The 20,871-nt window shown below is 42.6% G+C and overlaps 1 protein-coding gene across 1 annotated transcript in view; it reads right to left on the reverse strand.

Annotated features, from left to right (window-relative positions):
- Positions 1 to 20,871, reverse strand: part of ca10a (carbonic anhydrase Xa) — a 208,579-nt gene that overhangs the window by 18,000 nt on the left and 169,708 nt on the right. The window contains exon 4 of the mRNA XM_030097378.1: positions 3,852 to 4,037. Within this exon, the coding sequence (XP_029953238.1) occupies positions 3,852 to 4,037 (186 nt within the window). The remainder of the gene's footprint in view (positions 1 to 3,851; positions 4,038 to 20,871) is intronic.

Raw genomic sequence — 20,871 nt, forward strand, 5'->3', positions numbered from 1 at the left:
ACACACACACACACCCACACACACACACACACACACACACACACACACACACACACACACCCACACACATGAAAAAAACAGAAGACAGAGAAAAAAGCCTGATGAGAAAGGAGATTTAAAGTGTTGAAACACCCACACACACACACACACACACACACACACGACAGAACACCCCCCACTCATACAAACACACACTCTCTCATACACACACACTTTTCAGAGCAACGCTCTGCTTTAAAAACTTTGAATATTCGCCTCTTTGTTCACGTTTCAAGGACACGCTCAGCCACTCAATCTGCAGATGGGGTGAGAGCCTGTCGAGTTTTCTCTCAACTCGCTCTGTGTTTCTTTATTATGAAATATGCTATCGGACCTTGAAGTCATGGTTTGGGAAAAAGGCGAGTGAAGGAAGAGGGGGATGTTTTCTCATGAGACTTTCACTGTGGAACAGTCGTTTGAGTGAGGACAACATGGCAGAGGTGAGAAAATAAATCTCCTGTTGTTGTAATGTCTAATATTGCCAATAACGTAACAATCCATTTCAAATACAATAAAGACTATAGGATAATGTCTTGGAGAAAAAAAAAAACAAGCCAATTTCTTCATAACATTTTGCCAATAATCTAATGGAATATTACATTATTGAAGGAGAGAAAATCCTTTGAAGAAGTATTATTACCTGCAGCCAATAATGTAAAAATACATTAATAGAACTGCATTTCTTGAAAGAAAATTCTTTTTTGTTTTATCATCAAAAGCAGGTACAGTGGATGAAATATTGATTCACTGGATATTATGCATCTTTGAGTTCTGCTTTATTTTTCCTTTGAATTATTCACATTATTACATTTAAAGCGGTCACATTAGTGGGGGTGGCTGCAGCTCTCTCGGCCTTGTTTTCACTGTTGTCTGTTTTACATGTATAGATGATCGGATATCGATATTAGAATTTACTCTGGTAGTGGTGGTCCTGGTTACCAAAGGGTTGCATTCCTATGGAGGAAATGTACGTCAACATTACTGAGAGAGAAACAAGTTCATTAACAAACAGCCTGAAAAGCTACTTTCCGATCTGCATGAGCGACGCCGAACCAAACAATCACATCCATTCAAATTCAAATCAGAAACCATGAAAGGAAAAGGCTGCCTTTCCTGCAGAAAGCCAAGAAAAAAGGACCAGTTTTAGGCCTCGTACACACGACAATGTTTCCAATGAAAAAACATTAACTCACTGGTATTGTCCGTCTACTGTATGTGCAGAGGAGCTATTGCAGTCCTTTCCAGACAGTTCTACCTTGGATGCTGAATACAACGATTGCTTTATGTTTCCATTTGAAATTGCTGCCTTGTCAACAAGGTCCTAATTTCATCTGTTTAGATGATATTGGATTGGATTTTGCTTTTTATTTGTCACATACAAGAATGGCAGTGAAATGCAGTGACTGTCCTTCAGGCTCCACAAACACGAAACATGCCGATGTAGGAAAAAATATATGGAATACAAAAGAAAAACAAACAAACAGAAGAACACAAATAGATAATACTGTTTTGTACGAGAATCACAAACATGAAAATATGGAACACAACGCAGTGTGTGTGTGTGTGTGTGTGTGTGATGTGGAAATGTGGAACACTGCAGGACCTACAGCCATGTGCCACTTCATGTGTTACTCCACACAGCTTTGTTCTAATCTATCATTTCTCTACCATTTTCAATCATTAATACTTGAACACATTAGATTTGCGTCATCTGCAGGATTTTAAAAGACAAAAAAGTTCGGCCCCAGTACTGAACCTAGTGGGACACCCCACGAGTCTTTTTAAGCTGTGATTCAGTTTGTTTATTTAACTATTGGTTTCCATTTGTAACAGGGTCAGCTATGCAGCAGCTGTTACGAATTAAATATTAATATATTTGCAATATACAGACAACATGAAGTCATTAAAACATCGTTCCATAGCTTATTTTTCTGTTTCTTACTCATCTGACAATGTTTGTCCTGAAACGTTTGACAGAAGTCTGAAGAGAAGAAGAAGCCAGGAGGAGGCCTTTCTGAAGCATGTCCTTTAAGGCCGAGCTTTCCCCCAGAGGACGCAGTAAATACTTGTTTTATTATGATTTCAATATTGGCTCTCACACACTGGGGGACGATAAATGATTATCATTAATTATAATAAATTTGCCTGTCAAAACTGCAATTATTTTGTTGCTCCACAAATTGGTTGTTGGTATAATGGCTGCGGTGGAGAGCGACGGTGCGAGTGACTCATGATTTTGTTGAACAATCAAAGCCTGCGAAGCTAATTGTTTCACTCGTCAGAAAAGTGAAATGCCAACCCGTGAAGTCTCAGGCCGTGTGCAAACCGGGAGTGTGTGTGTGGGTGTGTGTGTGGAGTTTAAGATAAGTTTGTCCCCGTCAACAGGGCTGACGTGAGCTGCTGCCATCATTTCAGACATCATTTATGTCCTTAAAGAGGTTTTTAAAGCCTTTTCAATTTACACAGAGAATAAATGTAGAAAAGTAAACCTTCAGTCTTTTCAAATCAAAACCTTTCAAGGGAAAATAAATTTGAGGTCCTCTTTAAATAAATCTCACTTTGTTGTTCTTTGAATTTAATACTAAATAATAACAGAAGAAAAAAAATTCTTTTTTTTAGCAACTGTTACCTTCGTTTTCAATTTGGGTAAAAATGGCCTGCTTCTGGTCTTTTCAGAGGTCAGAGGTCATATATGCATGATCACTGTCAGATTTGCATGATCACACTGATCTTTAATCACTCTTCATATTCTGCAGGTGGACTCAGTTACCTTGTCTTGTGGAGTGTTTGACTGATGGTTATCTGTAATGGGTCGCTCCTGATGCTCTGCTGTAATTTGATACCTGGATCCTCAATTTGCACGCCCCAGTTCACTACCAGCTAGAATCTTCAACAAAAGTCCGTAGGATGCCCTCTGTCATATCTTTATGTAGGTGCAGTAGCCGGTCGTCTGGAGTGTTGATGTTGATTAAAGACTATCAGATCTTTGTAATCCATTCTGCTGCTTCCATGATGGACAGCACAGGTAAAAAAAAAAAAAAAAAGTCCAGTAAAACAAAAATAAACTTCATCCTTTGCATTTGTTGAGCGAACCTGTTATGGTCTTAACTTGCAGCCAAAGAAAGCGGCAGCAGAATAAACTTTACTACAAAAGCCTTTCCTTTGTACGTGCAGCATTTTATCTCCTTTCAGATCTCTCTGCACCCCTCTGGTAATGAGGTTACACGCTTTCTTGGAAGAATGTCCCACGTAGTTGTCAAAGTAAGACTCATATTTTCAAGCTTGCTGCTTTACCATAACCCCATTAGCCATTATGAGGCATAATGCAACTTTTATCAGCTGCCACCTGGGATTGCAGTGGAGAAGAAGAAGGAAAAAAAAAAAAAAAAACACTTTCATGCCTCCCACCATAGAGGTGTGCAATTAGCACCAACACCAGGAGCCCTTCAGATTCCACCTTGAAGTGGACCGCCTCATTATGACCCAGCTCTTTCCTGTTCCTGAAATGGACGAGTACAGCATGTCTGGCCCGTCTAATGACCCTAAAGTCGGCTTCTACCAAGGATTTGTGCTCGTTCAATCAGGATTTCACAGGAACACACTGCCACCTGGAAACAGATGAACTCCCATGTTAATAGGCACGCTTCATTCTGTTAGTTTTAGAGACCTTAAAATGGACGGAGAACGTGTTGAATGGCTCAGAGAACACGCATTTCCTGCTGTTTGTTGGATTGAAGTTTGATGAAATCATGTGTGATTTTTGAGGGAATCCCGGTTCTTGTTAATATCTGTACATTGTGGATGTAGCGTACCTCTCCGGAGAAGGCCTGGCCGTTGAGCAGGTGTTCGGACCCCTGGCTGTCCTCGCTGCCGAAGTGTAGCCGGATCTCCTCCAGACGGTGGCTGTAGGTCATCGGCCCGCCGGAGATGTTCACCAGATGCTCCTTGTCCAGTCGCAGAGAGACGTGGCGGCCCGTGTTGTACATCGTCCCACCGACCTGCGGGGAAACCGGCGGAGTCGTCACACACCAGCACAACAGCAAGGCTCAGGCTCAGGGGCACACAGTCATGACCTGTCAGGGGTGGGAATCGAACAACATCCCAAGTCCACCTCTCTAAGCTCTCTGAGGTGACGATCCATCACACCACTGAACTGTGGGGCCGCAAACGAAAAGCCAAGCATGTGCCATAATTTGACATTAACAGAAAAATCTGGACTTGTCAAACATTCCTTCCTGATTCAAACACGGCAGCTCGGTTTTAGCAACATTTTATTTTCCAATGCGTTCAGAGAAAGATAGAAAAAAATAAAACCTGCGCTGAAGAGCGAAGCAGTGTTGCCATGGTTACCACATTATCTTGCATGAATATTTACATTGTTTATGCAGATCAGAAGATCTTACTTCTACGATGAAACGCGTTCCCGGTAGATTTTCTGTTTTGAAATCGCACGGAGTCCGATGATCTGCGATGTGAGGCGGCTGCCTCTGAGTGACAGCCTGATCAGGGCTCAGCTTCCTCAACAGGGACATTATGATTTAGTTTTTTTTTCTTTTTTTTTTCCTGGAGCTCCTTCAGATTATCCTGTCAATATTCTCAGCCTTAAAAAAACAAACCAAAACATCTTTATTCAAAGAATGACAGTTCTTTATACCGTGCATCCTGTCAGGAGAAGGAAAGTAACTTTACCTTCTTTCAGTTTGTTTCAAAGACATTATTTTAAAAACTGTGATTCCAAACTTTGCTCGGAGAGACAAAGAATTATGGATTATCTGCGCTCGTTGCTGGAGGAACATTTTGGAGATTTTCTTCTTAGTATCAACTGAGCAGGTTGAAACTCCACAGCCAACCTGAGGACGTCCATCCCTTCATGACCACAGTGGACCATCTGTTGATGGAGACTTCCCGCTCACAAACATCAAACCATCTCAAAAAGTCTTGTTTTGAACTTGACTTCAGGGATTTAACGTACCTTGAACCACAGTTCAGTTGAAACACATTTGAAATAGTAGAAGAAGACTTCTGTGGAACATTTTTGTGCCCTTATTGAATGTATAAGCACCAAGAATAAAGAACCTTCTGATGATGAGCAGTGGGGAGAAGAAAACAGATTTATATAAGAATTCTCATCCATCAGATATTAGAGGAGGGCATTTGAAAGGAATCATTTTGAAGCTGCACTTTTGGAACAGTTATGACTGAAGGCTACTGGTGGGTAGGGAGGAAAGTGTTTTGACAGGAGCTGCGCCTCGTTTGCTTAGAGAAAACTTTAAAGAAAAACAAGCAAGAGATTTCAGGTTGTCTTGAAATCTTTCTCTTTATGGTTATTTGACTTTTTACGATTATTCGGAAGACTTTCTTGGGTTTTGTTCAGGTCTTGTTCATGTCCCCTTTAAGGCTTTTCTAGGTCTTGTTCTGGTCTTCTTCAGGTTCTCTTAGACTCTCCCTCACGTTCTCTTGAGGTCTTTTTCACACACATAAGCTTTGGCTCTGAATGTTCTGAAGAACCTGCCGCCTTGTTTTATTTCTTGATGTCTTCCGTCAATGATCATATGATCAGAGTTTTCACCGTGCTTTAATTAGGCGTCGATCCAAACCCATGGAGAAGTAAAAGACAGGTAGAGATGAAAAAGGCTGAGCTAATCCGTTCACATCACCCAGCAGAGGAACTGGGTATTTATCTGTTGCTGCTACTATATATTTACAATCAGCAGCAGTTTCAAAGGGGAGCCTTGCTATTCCCGTCACGACTCGGAGTGGACTTCCTTTGCTCTTATCTACCTCTTTCTTCCCCCCCTCTCCTCACTCCTTCGCTCGCTCTTACCCACCAGCTTTCAAATTGAGCAGCCCCTCCCTCGCCTGAACTCCAGGAGAAAGAAGTCTGCCCACACATTGTAAATATTTTATAGATGCTCTGAAAAATCGATGATTTGAAAGGAGGTAGGAGAGAGGGAGGGGGAGCAATGCAAAGAGGAGATAAGTAAGAGGAGGACACAGAGGTGTGTGTTGGATTTAGAGCCCCGAAGAGAGAGAGAAAGGTAAAGAATGAATCTTCTCAGGTTCCCCTGTGGGACGACCCAGTTTGAGGCCAGACCCTTCAAGAAAAGGCCTGGGAAAAAAAAAAAAAAAAAAAAAAAAAAACCTTGCCTCCCTCAAGACCATCTTTTTTCCATCTTATTCATGAGTTCCAGGTGGCCCGAGGTTCTTAAAACATCAGAGCAGAAGAGCGTCTGAGAGTTGGGCATTGAAGCACGGCAGCATGCACTGCTTCACTTCCAGAGCCTGATCAGAGCCTGAACCACCATTTGGTTCAGAGGCGGCCAAATAAATCAGCACATCAAATTCACATTAACTCTCCTCTGGAACTTGCAGGAAAACATTAGTTTTAGAAAACACAGCATTAAAAAAATGTAACTTGTTCTATAATCAGGGGTTTGCAACATCCAACTAACAACTACAGTATTTCATATAGAGAGCTGCAGAATAGCTTAAACCTTTAAAATACTGTCCTCATTTTCAAGAACGATGCTTTTCTTATTCCCCAGATCAATTTCCTGAATTTAGTTGATTTTTGATGCATTTTTAGCAGTTTTGACATTTTTACGGAATTTTAATGAATCTGAAACCTGAACAAATTTTTATTTTTTGCATTCTTCTGTCATTTTTAGCATGTTTAACTTTATTCATCTTAAATTTTCCTAATCTTACGAGCTGTATCACTTACTTTTGTAGATTTAGATATTCAACTTTTCATTCATTAGAGTATATTTTCTTTCATTTTCAGCAGTTTTACTGTTTCTAGTTAGTTTGGCCATTTTCAGTCTTTTAAAACAGCCACAGAACGCATTGAAACCACTTCAGTTTTGTCTGTATTGGAAATATTTTGGCTGTTTATTCAAAGCCACTAACATCTTTAATTGTTTTTTGTTGTTTTATACTTTTTACCGGTTGGTTTTTCTTATTTTAGCAGTGTAATTTTTTTAAAAATCTATTTTTATCAGTGTTAGCCACTTCAGCCGCTTTCCATATTCCAGCAGTTTCAGTGCTTCGGCCATTTGGACTTTTTGTGCGATTTCGCTCTTTCTATCAGTTGTACTTGTAAATGTAAATCTCTGAATCAACGAAATCCTTCTGAGAGAGGCACGCTCACTTTGTAGATGATGTTTTACTTTGCAGCGCATAAATTTCAAGTTATCGTATATTTTCAGCGAGCGGGTGTGTTTATGATGAAACAACCGGGCAATAGATCATAACAACCGAGAACCAAGAGTCCACGTATTCCAGTAATGATGCAATCCTGAAAATCTTACAGTACAGAGTGATCGTGTTTAATGACTGTAGATGTTTCCTCATTCGCTGATCAATAAAGCTCAGCTGATTGCGGATGGTAGAGGGGCGGCTGACGGCTGGGATCGTGGTGAAACTGGAAAGCACGGCATTGCCTGTCATTTCCCGGTGGATCAATAGCTCCCTCCTCTTCTGATGGCCGCCATTACTCTAATACGGAAGTGGAACATCTGCAGATGCTATGCTGAATATAAATAATGTCATTAAATGAAACAAACAGAAATAAAAAACTCTGTTGGAGCACAAAAAGCAATTTCTGGAAGAAGAAAGAAAACATCAAAATCATTCACGATCCTCCAAACTGTAAACGCTGCGAGACGGGGGGCTTGAAAGAGATCACATTTAACTACAGTTAGCCAGCTGCTGGGAGCCACACTTGAAGAACAAATGAATACACACTCGGATAAAACTTGCTTACTTCATTTTGTCATGTTTCTGTCGCAACAATTACCAGACAGAGTCAGTGTGGTGGAAAGGTTGCAAACAAAGCAAAGGCACTGTATTCCAATCTGCCTGCTCATTATTCTTTGGAGTCCCGACACTTCTGCCAGTAGTGAAGTAATTATTACAGGCGGCTTGTGGAGCTCATATTTTTATTCTGGGTGCTGAATGTATTTGTGCTAATCGCCTGCTTTTGTTGCTCTGTTCATAAAGAAAACCCAACAAATCCAGCCTGTCAGATAAGCGGAGGACTGGTGTCGCCGGCTCTGTGGAAATCAACAAAAACACTCGGAGCCGTCCAGCTCGTCTCATGTCTCAGCATTATTCTATTAGACTGATTATACAGTCTCTGCTTTCATGCTAATGGCCTCCAAACAGCGCTCTGCCGCGCTCCCTGCGCCGCCTTTTGTTGGGGATATTTACCATAAACAGTAAGTAATTCACATCAGAGTCATTGTAGGGCCTGAAATTGAAACCAGCCTTTTCAAGTTGTGACCACAGACCTCCACTGTGGTCTGAGAAGTATTTAAAGGCTTCGGTGGACAGCACGGGACGACATGTTGTGAGTTTGTTTCAACTCCGTTTCACAGACGCCTTATTAGCACCAAGGGGCCACGTTGACTAAGATCCAGTGGAAATTCTGCCCAGTTCAAAACAATCTTCTGGAAAAGGTCTGGCTTTTGTCTGGGTGTGCTTGGATTCACCATGGAGAGATCTGCTGGAACAATAAACCACTCCGAACACAAACTGAAGCGTGGTCATTCGGCTGGACGTGTTGGTGGAGCAAGTCACCAAACGCATCGGTTACACAAAGGAAGTGTGATTCTGTGGGATCACAATAACAGCTGTAAAGCACAAAACCATACGAGAACTTAAAAATGGCCAAAATGGGCAAAAACTGCTGGAAATGCTGTGAACAGCTTAACATGACTGGAAAGACTAAAGACTGCTGATTCAGCATATGTCAATAAAGCATCAGGAAAATGACGGTATCAATTCAAAGTATGTCAACGATCAAAGACAGCTAAAAGCGGCCACAGCAGCTTCATCATCAACCTAAAAAAACCTCCAATCTCTCCAAATGAGCAGTGCTAAAGTCATAAATCTTATCACTGTGTGAGTTTGATCTGTCCCGATGGCGGCTGGTGGCTGCCAAACGCATCCCTCCAAAGAACACACACTAAACTGTCAGTGTGTGTCAAATCTAAAAGTGGTTTAAGGCTTTTTGGGGGATTTTTAATTATAAGTATTTGTTGTGTATTATGGCTTTCACAGTCTTGGGTTGTACGGCCCGAACCTCCAGATTCAAAATAGTCATTCATGATGGAAATCTGCAAATTTACTGTCACTTCTCACTTTTCAGGCTGTTTTGGTTGAAACCCCCACAAAAAATGCAGGTTTTCAGAGTGACAGACCCACACCCACACACACACACACATAGTCGGTTTCTTGCACCCCTAACAATCGTTGTATCAAAAAACACATCAAAAAGACAGAGGAAGCTGCCAACGCGGTTTGATTTAGATTGAAACTGAAATCAAGCAAATAGCGTCAGGGCTGAGCCTGACAGCTGACACAACACTTCACACACAAGCACACACACGCACACACACAAACACACAATCATGCACGTTGCTCGCGCGCCGCTCCATATTAATAGATGCACGCTGGCCCAGGAGGCATCGCGCGCATCAGTAATGAACAAGCAAAAACAATTCCTCGCCGGCATACGTGCGTGATTAAATATGTAGTGATGATTTCTAGGTTCATTAGTGTAATCGACAAAGTCCGACCCTTCACCACAGCTCGTCGTATCGTACATCTGCTGCCGTGCGTCTCGTCTAACCGTTCGCACACACCTCATTTTGCTGGAGCGGCTCGCAGCACTTGCTTTTAATTTGCCTCCAGAAAGCTTCTGGGAGTGATGGAGCTGAAAAGGACAATTGCACCGTGGCGGCGGCGGCGGCGGCGGTCGGCTGGTCTTCCTCCCCCTTGAACAGATAGCAACGATCACGACGCGCAGCCACATTAGAGCTAATAGCCTGGCCAACGTAAACAAGCCATAAAGGAGAAAGTTGAGTGTCTGGGGCGGCCGCCGCAGTAACGGGCAGGTACGGTAATAGAAAGCATCGGTGGCGTTCTGGTAATGAGAAAACGCGAGGAACATCATCATTATCCCAGGACACAGATCAATAGAGTGAATTACCTTGTTACAAGAAGAAGACCGCACTAACTACTGTATATGTTCTGCTGTTAAAGCTGCAGTCTTCCCACGTTCGTAGAGCCATTTCAACACAAACAGGATGTGGACAGATGAAAATAATGCAGAAAAATGTGTTTCTCATGAACAGAAGAGGGAGAAGAAACGGCGATCGGCGGCGTTGGACAGTTAGCGTGAAATGCAGAGAATGCTGCAGTGAATCAAGCCGTATTTGACGGAGACAGCAGACGACTGCTTCTATTTCGTGAAGGTGCAGAGAGTGAATGGATGGAGATGCAGGGGATTAAAGAGACAAAGCGACGGGGGAGAGAAGAGACGGCCCGCGATGAATTAAATACAGGCGGGCGGGCGGGCCTGTGTGGGCCGCCGCTCCGCAAAGTTATGGACTCACATTTCAGCGCGGCAGCTCCGGTAATGCTACATGATGAGAAAGATTCAGCACAGATCTGAGGCATTAGGAGGAAGATTTCCACAGACTGTAGCCGTGCGATCAGAGAGAAAACGCTGGAATCGATTGCGTTTCCAGACGAGAGTGGAGCGACTCAGCAGAACCCTGCTTCCTCTTCACTGGCCGAGTTTTTGAAGCTGCAGCGAACGGGAGACGTATGTGAAACCTTTGAAATGTCTTCTGTGTGAATCGATAACATTTGATCTGTCAGTCTGAGTCACCGGTGGAAACAAACAGCTCAGGTCTTATTTGGTAAAGGTTTAAAAAAAATGCATGTTCAGTTATTATTGTGCACAACCACACACTCCAGAGATCCAGTCCGACAAATGAACACGTGCTATCCAGTTAGCACGATTCATATACCTTCGTGAATTAGGAGGATCAAGGGCGTGTTCCAGGTCACACAAGATACTTGGATCAGTTCATGCTCATTGCTGAATGTCTGTCTGAGTACATTTGAGTGTGGTTGTGATTGTTTTTATAATATAAATGTAGCAGAGATGCTGCTGAGACATTTCCTCAGCTGGCCCACCATGACTTTCATTTTTTGACTTTTTAAGTTTTTGTCAGTGTTTGTTCTTTGGTCTCGTCATCCTTTCTGAATTTTTTTTAATCGTTTTTGTACGGCTTTCACTTTGTGAGATTATCACATTATTGTGTGAGGATATTACGACATCAGGGCCTTTGCCCAAAAACCCATTGAATGGTAGAGGCAGGAAGTAATGGATTACAATATCTTTCAACATATTCACCAGTGCACATATTTGTGTGCACTGGCACACAAATATCTGCAATTCACTCACATTCACAAAACTTGCTGTAAATTTCAACCTTTAAGGAGGATGAACTGACAAAAGAGAAGAAACAGCAGAAGGACAATCCACCCATCCACCCATCCATCCATCCATCCATCCATCTCTCCATCCATCCACCACTTACCACCCTACCAGGGTATTAATTCTAACCCATCATATAAAGAACATCAGCAGCAACATAAGCTATCTTGTTTCGTGCCATAATAAAAATATCATTATTAATCATAATATCATTATTAATGTATTTATTACATTAGTTTTTAGTACTTTCATTACCTGGGATTGCAAAATCAAGGCAGAAAAGAATACAGCAAGTAAAACTTTAGTCTTCTGTCACAGTTGCCATCCCATCAGTCAGCCTGGAAGTAATACTTTGTGTTTTAATACAGACCTGTTAAATATGATGACTTGCTCCAAACGGTCATAGGTTCAATATAGACAGAAGTACTTCTGTTCAGATCGACAGATTTTGACCAAACACAAACACATCTTCTTCTGCAGAGCTTGTGTTTGTGTAATAGATCTGTGACGAGGAAAGTTTACAGGACAACTGACATTACAAGATAACTGGTGAGCTTACGTACAAACCAGACTGCACATTGCAGCTGAACTGGTTATCTGCAGGTCTCTGAACAGGCGGAATGGCCTCTTTACAGTCGATGGGTAGAGAGCTGCAATTAATTAGAGCCTGTAAAGCATTAGGAATCCAATCAGGCTGCAGCACCTCAGGGACCTCATTTAAAAAAAAGAAACATTGTACTGGGACTCCATTTATAACTAACAAAAAAAACAATGGTGCTTTTTTTTTTTTTTTTTTTAAGACTCAAACAGTGCCGTGCAGCAGCTGCAATTTACAAGTGAAAATCTCAATAAGTATCATGTAAACTCAAAGCGGAATTGAGAGAATTAGAAGACTAATGCAGACAAAACTGCGAATATCAGCACAAATCAATCATAAGTAGTTGGTTCTTCTTCACACTGGCTGTGGGAAAGTGTGGGGTGTTTCCCTAATGATGTGGACTCTAAAAATATGTAGCACGTATCATTGGCTAGTGTCAAAACCAGCACTTTGACTACAACCACCAGAGGAGCTGCAAAGCATCCAGAACATGTTCTCCAACCTGCAGTAATTGGCTAAAGTGTGAAAGGCAGAGGTAGCAATGTTTGCAAAGACAATGGGCTCCGTTAATGTGACAGCCTAACAGCCTCTTTGCTATTATAAGACCATCCTTCCACCTTTAATCACATTAGAAGATTGTGTTCAGGGGAACATACCTTGTTTTACAAAGCAATTATAGTACTACATTTTTAATGTGAGTATCTCTCCTAGATGGCAAAATGTTGAGCAAGCTGTTGTTTTTCTCCAGCTGGGAGCATATGTCTAGATTCCACAATGACCTGCAGATATCGGATTTGACAGAATGGAAGAATTCAAGAGATGCAGCAGCTTCTTTCAAATCTGAGCACCAAGATGAAGGCATCTCACAGTCTGCATGTACTGTACATGAGTGTGGTTTCATTACAAAAACAACCAACAACCTTGTGGCCTGGAATGCTAACAGCTCAAAATCCGGAAAAAGACAAGTTGCCCAAATCAGAATCTTTTGACTATTTATCAAAAAGTGTTACCTGTCCCAAATGAACTCCACTTGCCCAAACGTAATCTCTTGGAATTCCTTAATTATTTTAACTTTTTAGTTGTAATTTTTCAGTAATAAGGCAATAGACAAGAGAACATTTATTGGGGAAGTTTTTACAAATAAATGAATCACAATCATGAATATGTACCTGAATAGCCCATAATAAAAATTGAGGTGAAGTGAGAATCATGGGAGGTTCATGTACTTCAAAATGGCGGCCCCCATAAATCTAGGAAGAATCACTGCTCATCTCAGTTATTTTTAGTTTTAACTGAGATTTAGACATAACTTGTCCAGATGAATTGTTTTGGATGAGTTATGGCAGCTTTTAGCTCCAGCAGGACATTGTTTTTGTTAAAAAACAGTGTTTCTACCAGGGAAACAGACATCAGTTTCAGAGTGTTGCCATATAAACATGAAACCTTTCCACAACAAAAATCATATTTTTTCACTCAAAATGTAAATGTGGTCTTAGGATAACATCCCGTGTCACCAAAGTATAAAGATCAGGGACGGATGATCAGTAGTCCAACACTGAGCTCTATCCAGATTTATCAGAGGATCAACAGTAAGGCAGAAACCGAACCATTTAGGATCGGACAAGAACGAGACAGTACCTTTGTTCAAACTCAATACATTTCTTGGAGTAATTATGAACCTTGAGGCTGTAAATCCCACAGAAGTCACAGGCAGGTGCAAATGAAACCAGAGTAATCGTTTACACATCGACTCTTACTGGAACAAACTCATTGTTGGCCTGAACATAACAGCATCGTGACAAAACCTTTCTTAGACAATCTTGTTAAATTGCATGAAAGCCTAGAAGTACAGAGGAATTTTTCTGAGCACAAAACTTGTGCTTCACAGTGGAGATTCTGATAAATCTGGCAGGAGAAGCAAGGCTGTGGGGGTCAAGGTTTGGATGGGGCTCAGGCTCAGATCTCTAATAATACCAAGACTTTCCTTCAGAAAATGTTATTTGTACTGAAAAGAGTTTCAATCGACTTTGGAATTATTGAGATCCCAAAACTTTATACTAACAGAGCGACGTGTTTTCTTTCTGAGAGAGCACAATACAATCAACAGCAGTCTCACGTCCGTGAGCAGACTTCTTGACCTAATTCTGTCTAAAGCTACAAACTCCTTCAAAAGTTTAACAATTACAACACAACACTGCCTTTCAAAGAGCGTAGCATTGAGTCTGCTAAAGAAATGCACGTTTCTGTGCTTATTCAGAAAGAGATGCAGTTCCGCTCACGATCCAGTCATTAGTAATCCAAATGGCAGAGCTGCCAAAACACATGCTAGCTACATGGTTTAAGACGGTGGGTTTTAGTTTATACTCTGATCATCACTTCATTTTTAAATTCAGTAACAGCTGTGGTGTGAAATTGTGTTACTAATGCTTGCTCCCACAAATCATTGGTCCACATGAACATAAAGTATCTGCGACGTGGCTCTGGGATTTGATGGGAATCTACTCACATAGTATCTACTATTTATCTTTTCTGCTCACTTTTCAAAAGGATCTGGAGGTTATTTAAAGAGACACGGGCCTAAAGGAAGCGTATCCCCTCAAAGTGAACCAGTAACATTCACATGACAGTGAAATATCACACAGCTGTCCGTGGGGCAGACGTTTGCGAGGTTACCGCTGTGGACCACACTGGTCCCAGTTGGTTAACTATGAGTACAAATGCTGCACAAATATCCCTTCAATGCTGTCTTTCTGCAAAAAGCCTAATATAGGCCAAACTATAAATGTAACATTACTGGGAAACATCATCCAATCCAGAAGCATTTAATTTATGTGGTTGATTATTTCTTCTTGTTGTTCTGTGCCTGTATAAAGCCAACTATACACATCAAGGTCAGACCAAAGCAAACACACTGGTTCACTGTCCTTCCTCGCTCTCTCAGGGAACACACAGCTCAGAGGTTACAGGATTCATCACTGCTGGGTTCCTCAGCAGATGTCGTCTCCTCTCTCCAAACCTAATTGATTATGAGTGGCCGCTGATTTTGACCCTCCGCCTCTCAAACCCTCCACCGGGTCGAACTCTCCTCTTGAGTTTGTCGCCGTGTTGGTCATTCATGCCACGTTGCCGGCTTTCAGCACGGAGCCGGCCGGCCAGATTAGCTGCCTGTAACCAAGGCAGGAAATCAAATAACAGCTGATAAGGCAGGAAAAAGGAGGGGGAGATGAAAAACGCGCGCCATAATGTCATAGCCTCGCTGTCGAAGCGGTTGATTGCAATCAAAATACTGGACAAGGGCTCTGTTTTGGAATTCAATAAGGGTACAAGTGAGTTCATCGTGCTCTTGAATTTAAAAGTTCTCCCAGTGCTGCCAAGGTCATGTATACGCATGAAGAGTACAAGTATTGAGAGGGCGAACAAAAATAATAGACTTTTTCTTCACTCCGACTTTTCTGACATCGCAGCGCTTACCTCAGGGCAAAGACAGGCAAAGGAAGCCAATAGCTTTGATGGAAGACAGGTACGGCGATAAATATTTGATGCTATTGATGGGCTGTGCTCAGAATGAGAGTTGTGGAACTACTACACCCTAACATAATAAAAGGTAGATTCTCGCCTGAAAATAAAACTCTGCGTCTCTGTGTTCAGTGATTGTCGGGAGAGCTGGTGTCAAGAGTTAAAGATATTCACTCAATATTTTTGTCCAGAAATACTGATAACAAGTTGTTGAATTGCCTAACGAGCGGAGTCGAGATGTTACGAGCCGTGAACGTCAGGGAAAGACTTTTAACAGTTGGAGGTGAGCCATTTATTAGGACAAAATGAAAATGAGAGTCTAAAATAGTCCAAGCTGTAGAATTCACATAAAACGCTCCTCATCGTTGAAATAGGGCGAAGGATAAAGTGAAAGTCAGGAACTGCTATTTAACCTTCAAGTATTACAAATTTGGAGAGAAATTCTAGGGCTATTGCCCCAAAAGAGTCAGAAACCATCTGGTCATCTTTTCTCCAGTTGGAGTCTTTTCCCACAGACTCTTGGATGCAGTTTCTCTTCTACAAGCTCAAACTGCCAATGGTAGGAAAGGAAAAGGAAAACAAGAGAGGGGACGGCAGGAACGAGATGAGGCATTGCCTTCTGCTCCTCCCATCAACTTTGTTTGCCTTTGTGAGTTGATAATTAGTGACTTTGTAGGCTCCAGTTTGATCTCACCGTGGGACGAAATGGGAGACAGTGGAGCTCTCATTCACAGCGCTGTACCTTCCTGAACATTTACAATTCAGCCTTTCTTCTTAGTGATGCGTCTTTCCATTGGTCTACCCACCAGGATGCATCCATCCATCCATCTATCCACTAAAAATCAACTTTAAAATTCAACTATCTTCTCATGTGTCTACTGGCCTTCATGCCTGCTTATGAGCCTGCCAATACATCCATCTGTTTCACCTCTAAAGCCAGTCCTCCACCACTCTGACGCGGGAGGAGTCGGCCCAACACTTTGCTGCAGCTGTCAGGCTATGAGAAGTCGCCTTCATTTCATTTTGTTGGAAATGCTTGAACCTGCTCGCCACTCATCCCCCTCCCACCCTCGAGGATTGTGTCACAGCACAGAAATGTCTGGGATTTGTCTTTAAAGTTCTGCGCGTCGGCTGAATGATCTGCTCTGTTGCACCCTGGCCAACAGGATAGTCTGTTCAACACGACTCTGTGAATAAACACAGTGCACAACAACTAGCAGTGATTTATCGACTCCACCTTCCCCAAAACATATTTTACCATCAACCTTCTAGACTCATTAGGTTGATTTTAGAGCAAGCTAAAGATGAGCTTGATGTGGGTTCAGTGTTTCTGTTGACACTGTTATGTTTTTATTGTGATTTTTGTTTTTCAACTAATTTAATCGTGACGTGAAAATCTGCCACTGTGATAGCCCGATTGACCCAACTTCTCTATTAATCCGACCGGATGACAGACTGCAGGAGTACGCTGCCATTAGTCTAGCCCCTGATTAAGACTGAGGCCACGCCAGCAAGATGACAAGGTGGCTGAAGCCTGGGAGAATCAGACACTCTGGAAGGCTTCCCACAAAGCCATCTGCTCCCTCATGAGGCCTGTCACCAAGGGTCCAGGGAGTGAATCTTTCAGTGAGGTGCACAAGGAGTGGAAACACAAACACACAGATGTCTGCGCACACAACAACAAGCAGGAACTCATCTTAAAGACTGATGGTTCCTGTCATGACAGTAAAAAAACTGCACAGCAGCTTCGAGGCAGAGCGACGCATCTTGAAGCACTCACCAGCAATCTGCCAGAACGGTGGGCCACCAGTCTTTCAATTAGGACAGTGGTCGTCACAAAGGGTCAGAGTGTAAGTACAAGTAGAATTACGAGGGATTTTGTATGTTTAAGTAAACTACATGCCTAAAAAACAAACTGCAAGAAGAACTGCTTCACAAAATGATGAATGATATTTCTATCTCTGAATCCAACAAACTGCAACCAGGCATTTATGTTGATGTTGACAATCTTTTCATAAATGCACCATGACAATAGTGACCTTGTTATTCCAGCTGGGTAGGCTGATGTGAATTGTATTTCTGGTCAGGAAAAACTAGAGTAGACGGTCAAAAGCCTGTTATGAGGCATGAGGCACTTTCAGAAAAACCACCAACTTTGGTCTATCTATAAATACCAAATCAGTGTTTTACATTCTTGAGTCTGTCAGCTCTGGTGCCAGTAGAAGACGATGAGGGGCCCTCCAGTTCCAGGGGAAGTTCTCTGATATCAGTTCCAGGAAACGGCAGCTGCCTGCTGAGGAAGCCAGAGATGTGGGGTGAGGAGCCAGAACCTTGGGGCGACTGTGGGGCTTGCATTTGTTCAGTTAACAGAAACATGATGCTGATTGAATGCTAATATCGCTCCATGACTGCGGGAGGTACAAGTCGAGAGACTTCCCCCAACATGTTGGGCTATTATTGGACTTTTGTCATTCGGGGGGCCAGAAAGCAGATCCAAATGAGCCCTGATGCCGCCGGTGTGCCCAGACCACCAACAGCCTTCAAATATTTGCTTCACCAGCTGGTATTGCACTAACTTTGGTGCTAAATTTTAACCTGACATAACAGTAACTGTTGCCTTCAAGTTGCTATAAATAATAGATCTAAGCAGTTCTGGAGTCTTCTTTTCTGGTATGTCCTATGAATGGTAAATAACATATTCATACTGATCGTACAGAAGAACAGCCTTTAGTAAATAATAAAAAAAACAAAAAACCAAACCCAAAACTGCCCAGAAATGTTTCTTCCTCCTAAATAACACTGAACTCACAGCATGGCAAAGATGTACATCAACAAAACAACATGTTTACAATAATCAGATCCACCTCTATTTGCCTCGTTTTTGTCTTTGTACGGCTTCATTGACTTTATTCTTGTATTAATATTATCTGTTTTAGAGGTTTGGCTTCTTCACTTGAGCATGTGATTGTATTACCCTTGAATCGTTTGTTCTTTATATCTGCTGGAAAAATACAATATAATTTGACTGCAGACTGTGAACTTCTGTTTATCTGCTGTGAAAACGACAATAAACATCTTGAATCCTGAACATGTAAAGTTATGAAATTCAATCGTTCACAGCCGGAGCAATTTGTTTTTCTCAAATTTCTGCATTAAGAGATTTACAACAAACCCAAAGCTATGTTCTGACCTGTAACCTTCATCTTTATTGATCTAGACCTAAAAAGAAATTTATTGTCATTGTGATTCTAAAACAACAAAATAAGACTGGTCCACAAACTGAAGGTGAGGCGGCGTCGCAACTTCAACAACACACCACAGACTACAAAACCTAAATATTCAACAAAATTTGAACAGATATTTTTGTTAGTTGGGTAACGAGTCCGTGCTGCACCTGAACCGTACTGTCGTCAATCTGACACCGAAGTGACTCTTTCAGACTCTCGTGAGCATCAATTATGTTGAAGTCGTCACTGTTACTTTGCCATCTTCTCACTACGGCTGAGATCAATGAAGCGCAGCTTCACACAGATCTACAGCTTACAAGAAAGCACGCTCTAGTGTTTTCTTCCTTCAGACCAGGCTGCCATATGTATATTTTCCACTGAGTGCATGTTTTTTTTTTTTTGCTGAGAGTTGAGGAGTTTCTGATTTCGCTCAGCATGCACTCCGGTTCCCGGACGGAGCTGTGGCTCGGTTATCCAGCGCGCACCACCAGTGGGACGTTCACACGGGGGTCTTGAACTTTCAAACCCACGCCGCCACTCACTGGGCGGAGGAGGAAAAGGAGGTCGCGATTCAGATTAAATTAGCGCCACAACAGCGGCCCGCTCCTCAGCGTCTCTGCTGGAGCCCAGGAAGCGGCATCCGATAGCGTAGCGGCGTCCTCATTAGCATTCATGCAGGGTGCGCCACCGCAAAGCTGCTGTCGGCCTACTTATCATCGCGGGGTTGTTAAAAAACAGAGCCATATGCACGCGTCAGCCTGCATGAAGTACTGTATCTTATCTCTGAGCAAAGATCTGGATTCACGCGGCACTTCCAGCTGCTCCGACAGCACAGGGCTGCGGCGGAAACGCCAAGGCCATTTCTCAAGTGGAAAGCTCCGTATTTACGTTGTGCTCGGCTGTGCTCGCCGCGTTTAGCGCCAAGTGGTTTAGAAAGCACTTAAGCAGAACAAAAACCCAGGAGCAACCAGTGTCATCACTCAACTGGGGAAGGTTTAATTTAAAAATCACTTTGGCAAACCTCAGAAAACACATTCAAAAGCGAGGAACATTAAACCCCAAACAGATTATGACACCAACACACTGCAACATTACGCTTTCAGGGATTTAACTTGATACACAGCAGCAGGAACTTATCACAAATTACAAAAAGCTATGATAGCCTTTTCTGCAATTCAGGAAGAAAATAGAACATGGAGGGAATTGAGAAAGAGATGGAAAGAATCAAAGAGAACCTGTCCTCATAATGTGTCTTAAAATAGAGGGAGGTCGCCCACACAGACACTTTGCTCCTGGGTACTTGGCTCTCATTTATTTATTTTGTTTGTGGTGAGGAGCGATCCGCTGGGGATTGTATAAGGGGAAAGCCCGATGCCTGGCCCTGCGGCGCTCTCTCTGTGGCCAAGGCTGCACGGACTCTAAATTTAAACACAGATTTTCAAATAGTTTTCAGGGTGTTGCTTCTTCTCTACACGGAGAACGGAGAGCAGATACAGGCCCGGCTTCTGAGAAGGCTGCAGTGCTTTTCTAAAACTACAGAATAACACAGAAATCCTCTCAGATGTGAGGACGGGAACAGCCTGTGGACAGATTTTCGGCTCTCTGGACCGCAGTTCGACAGGAGTAAAGACTGTGGACAATAGGTTCCAGCGTGATTCGTATCTGATTCACGGTTAGCGCTCGCATCTCGGGGCTACGGCGGAGAGAGACAAGCGGGCTGGCGAGGTTAGGACTATTGACAAGAGGAGAACAAGAGAAAAAGCGAGCAAAATAGCCTCTGAGATGGCTGTGTGCTAAGTGGGGAAGAGATGAAAGATGAGGTTGAGGGATGCTGCTCATCTCGCTGGATGCACGGCTCAAAACACGGCAGAATCAAAGGCTTCAAAATGAAGCGCTGAAACAAAAGGCAGGGAGAAAAAGCGAGGCGAGGCAGGAAAGCAGAGGCTTTCTCTCGTTAGAAAGCTCTTTCGCTTTAACCACTGCCGTTTGATGACGGGACACAGAAGTTGAAGGGCTTGTTATGGAGTCCTTGACTCATTAACTCCAGAAACAAGTAACTGTGGCAAAGAGCCAGGTGGGTTCTCTCAGCCGTTTCATTGGTAATTCTGCAGATGTGTGTCGGAGTCCTATTATCACGCCGAGCTCGTGTGTTTTGCCAGCGTCGGACGATAAAACATTCATGCTCTCCACACTCGATG

The sequence above is a fragment of the Salarias fasciatus genome, chromosome 8 (genome assembly GCF_902148845.1).
Source record: "Salarias fasciatus chromosome 8, fSalaFa1.1, whole genome shotgun sequence".
Taxonomy (NCBI): Eukaryota; Metazoa; Chordata; class Actinopteri; order Blenniiformes; family Blenniidae; genus Salarias; species Salarias fasciatus.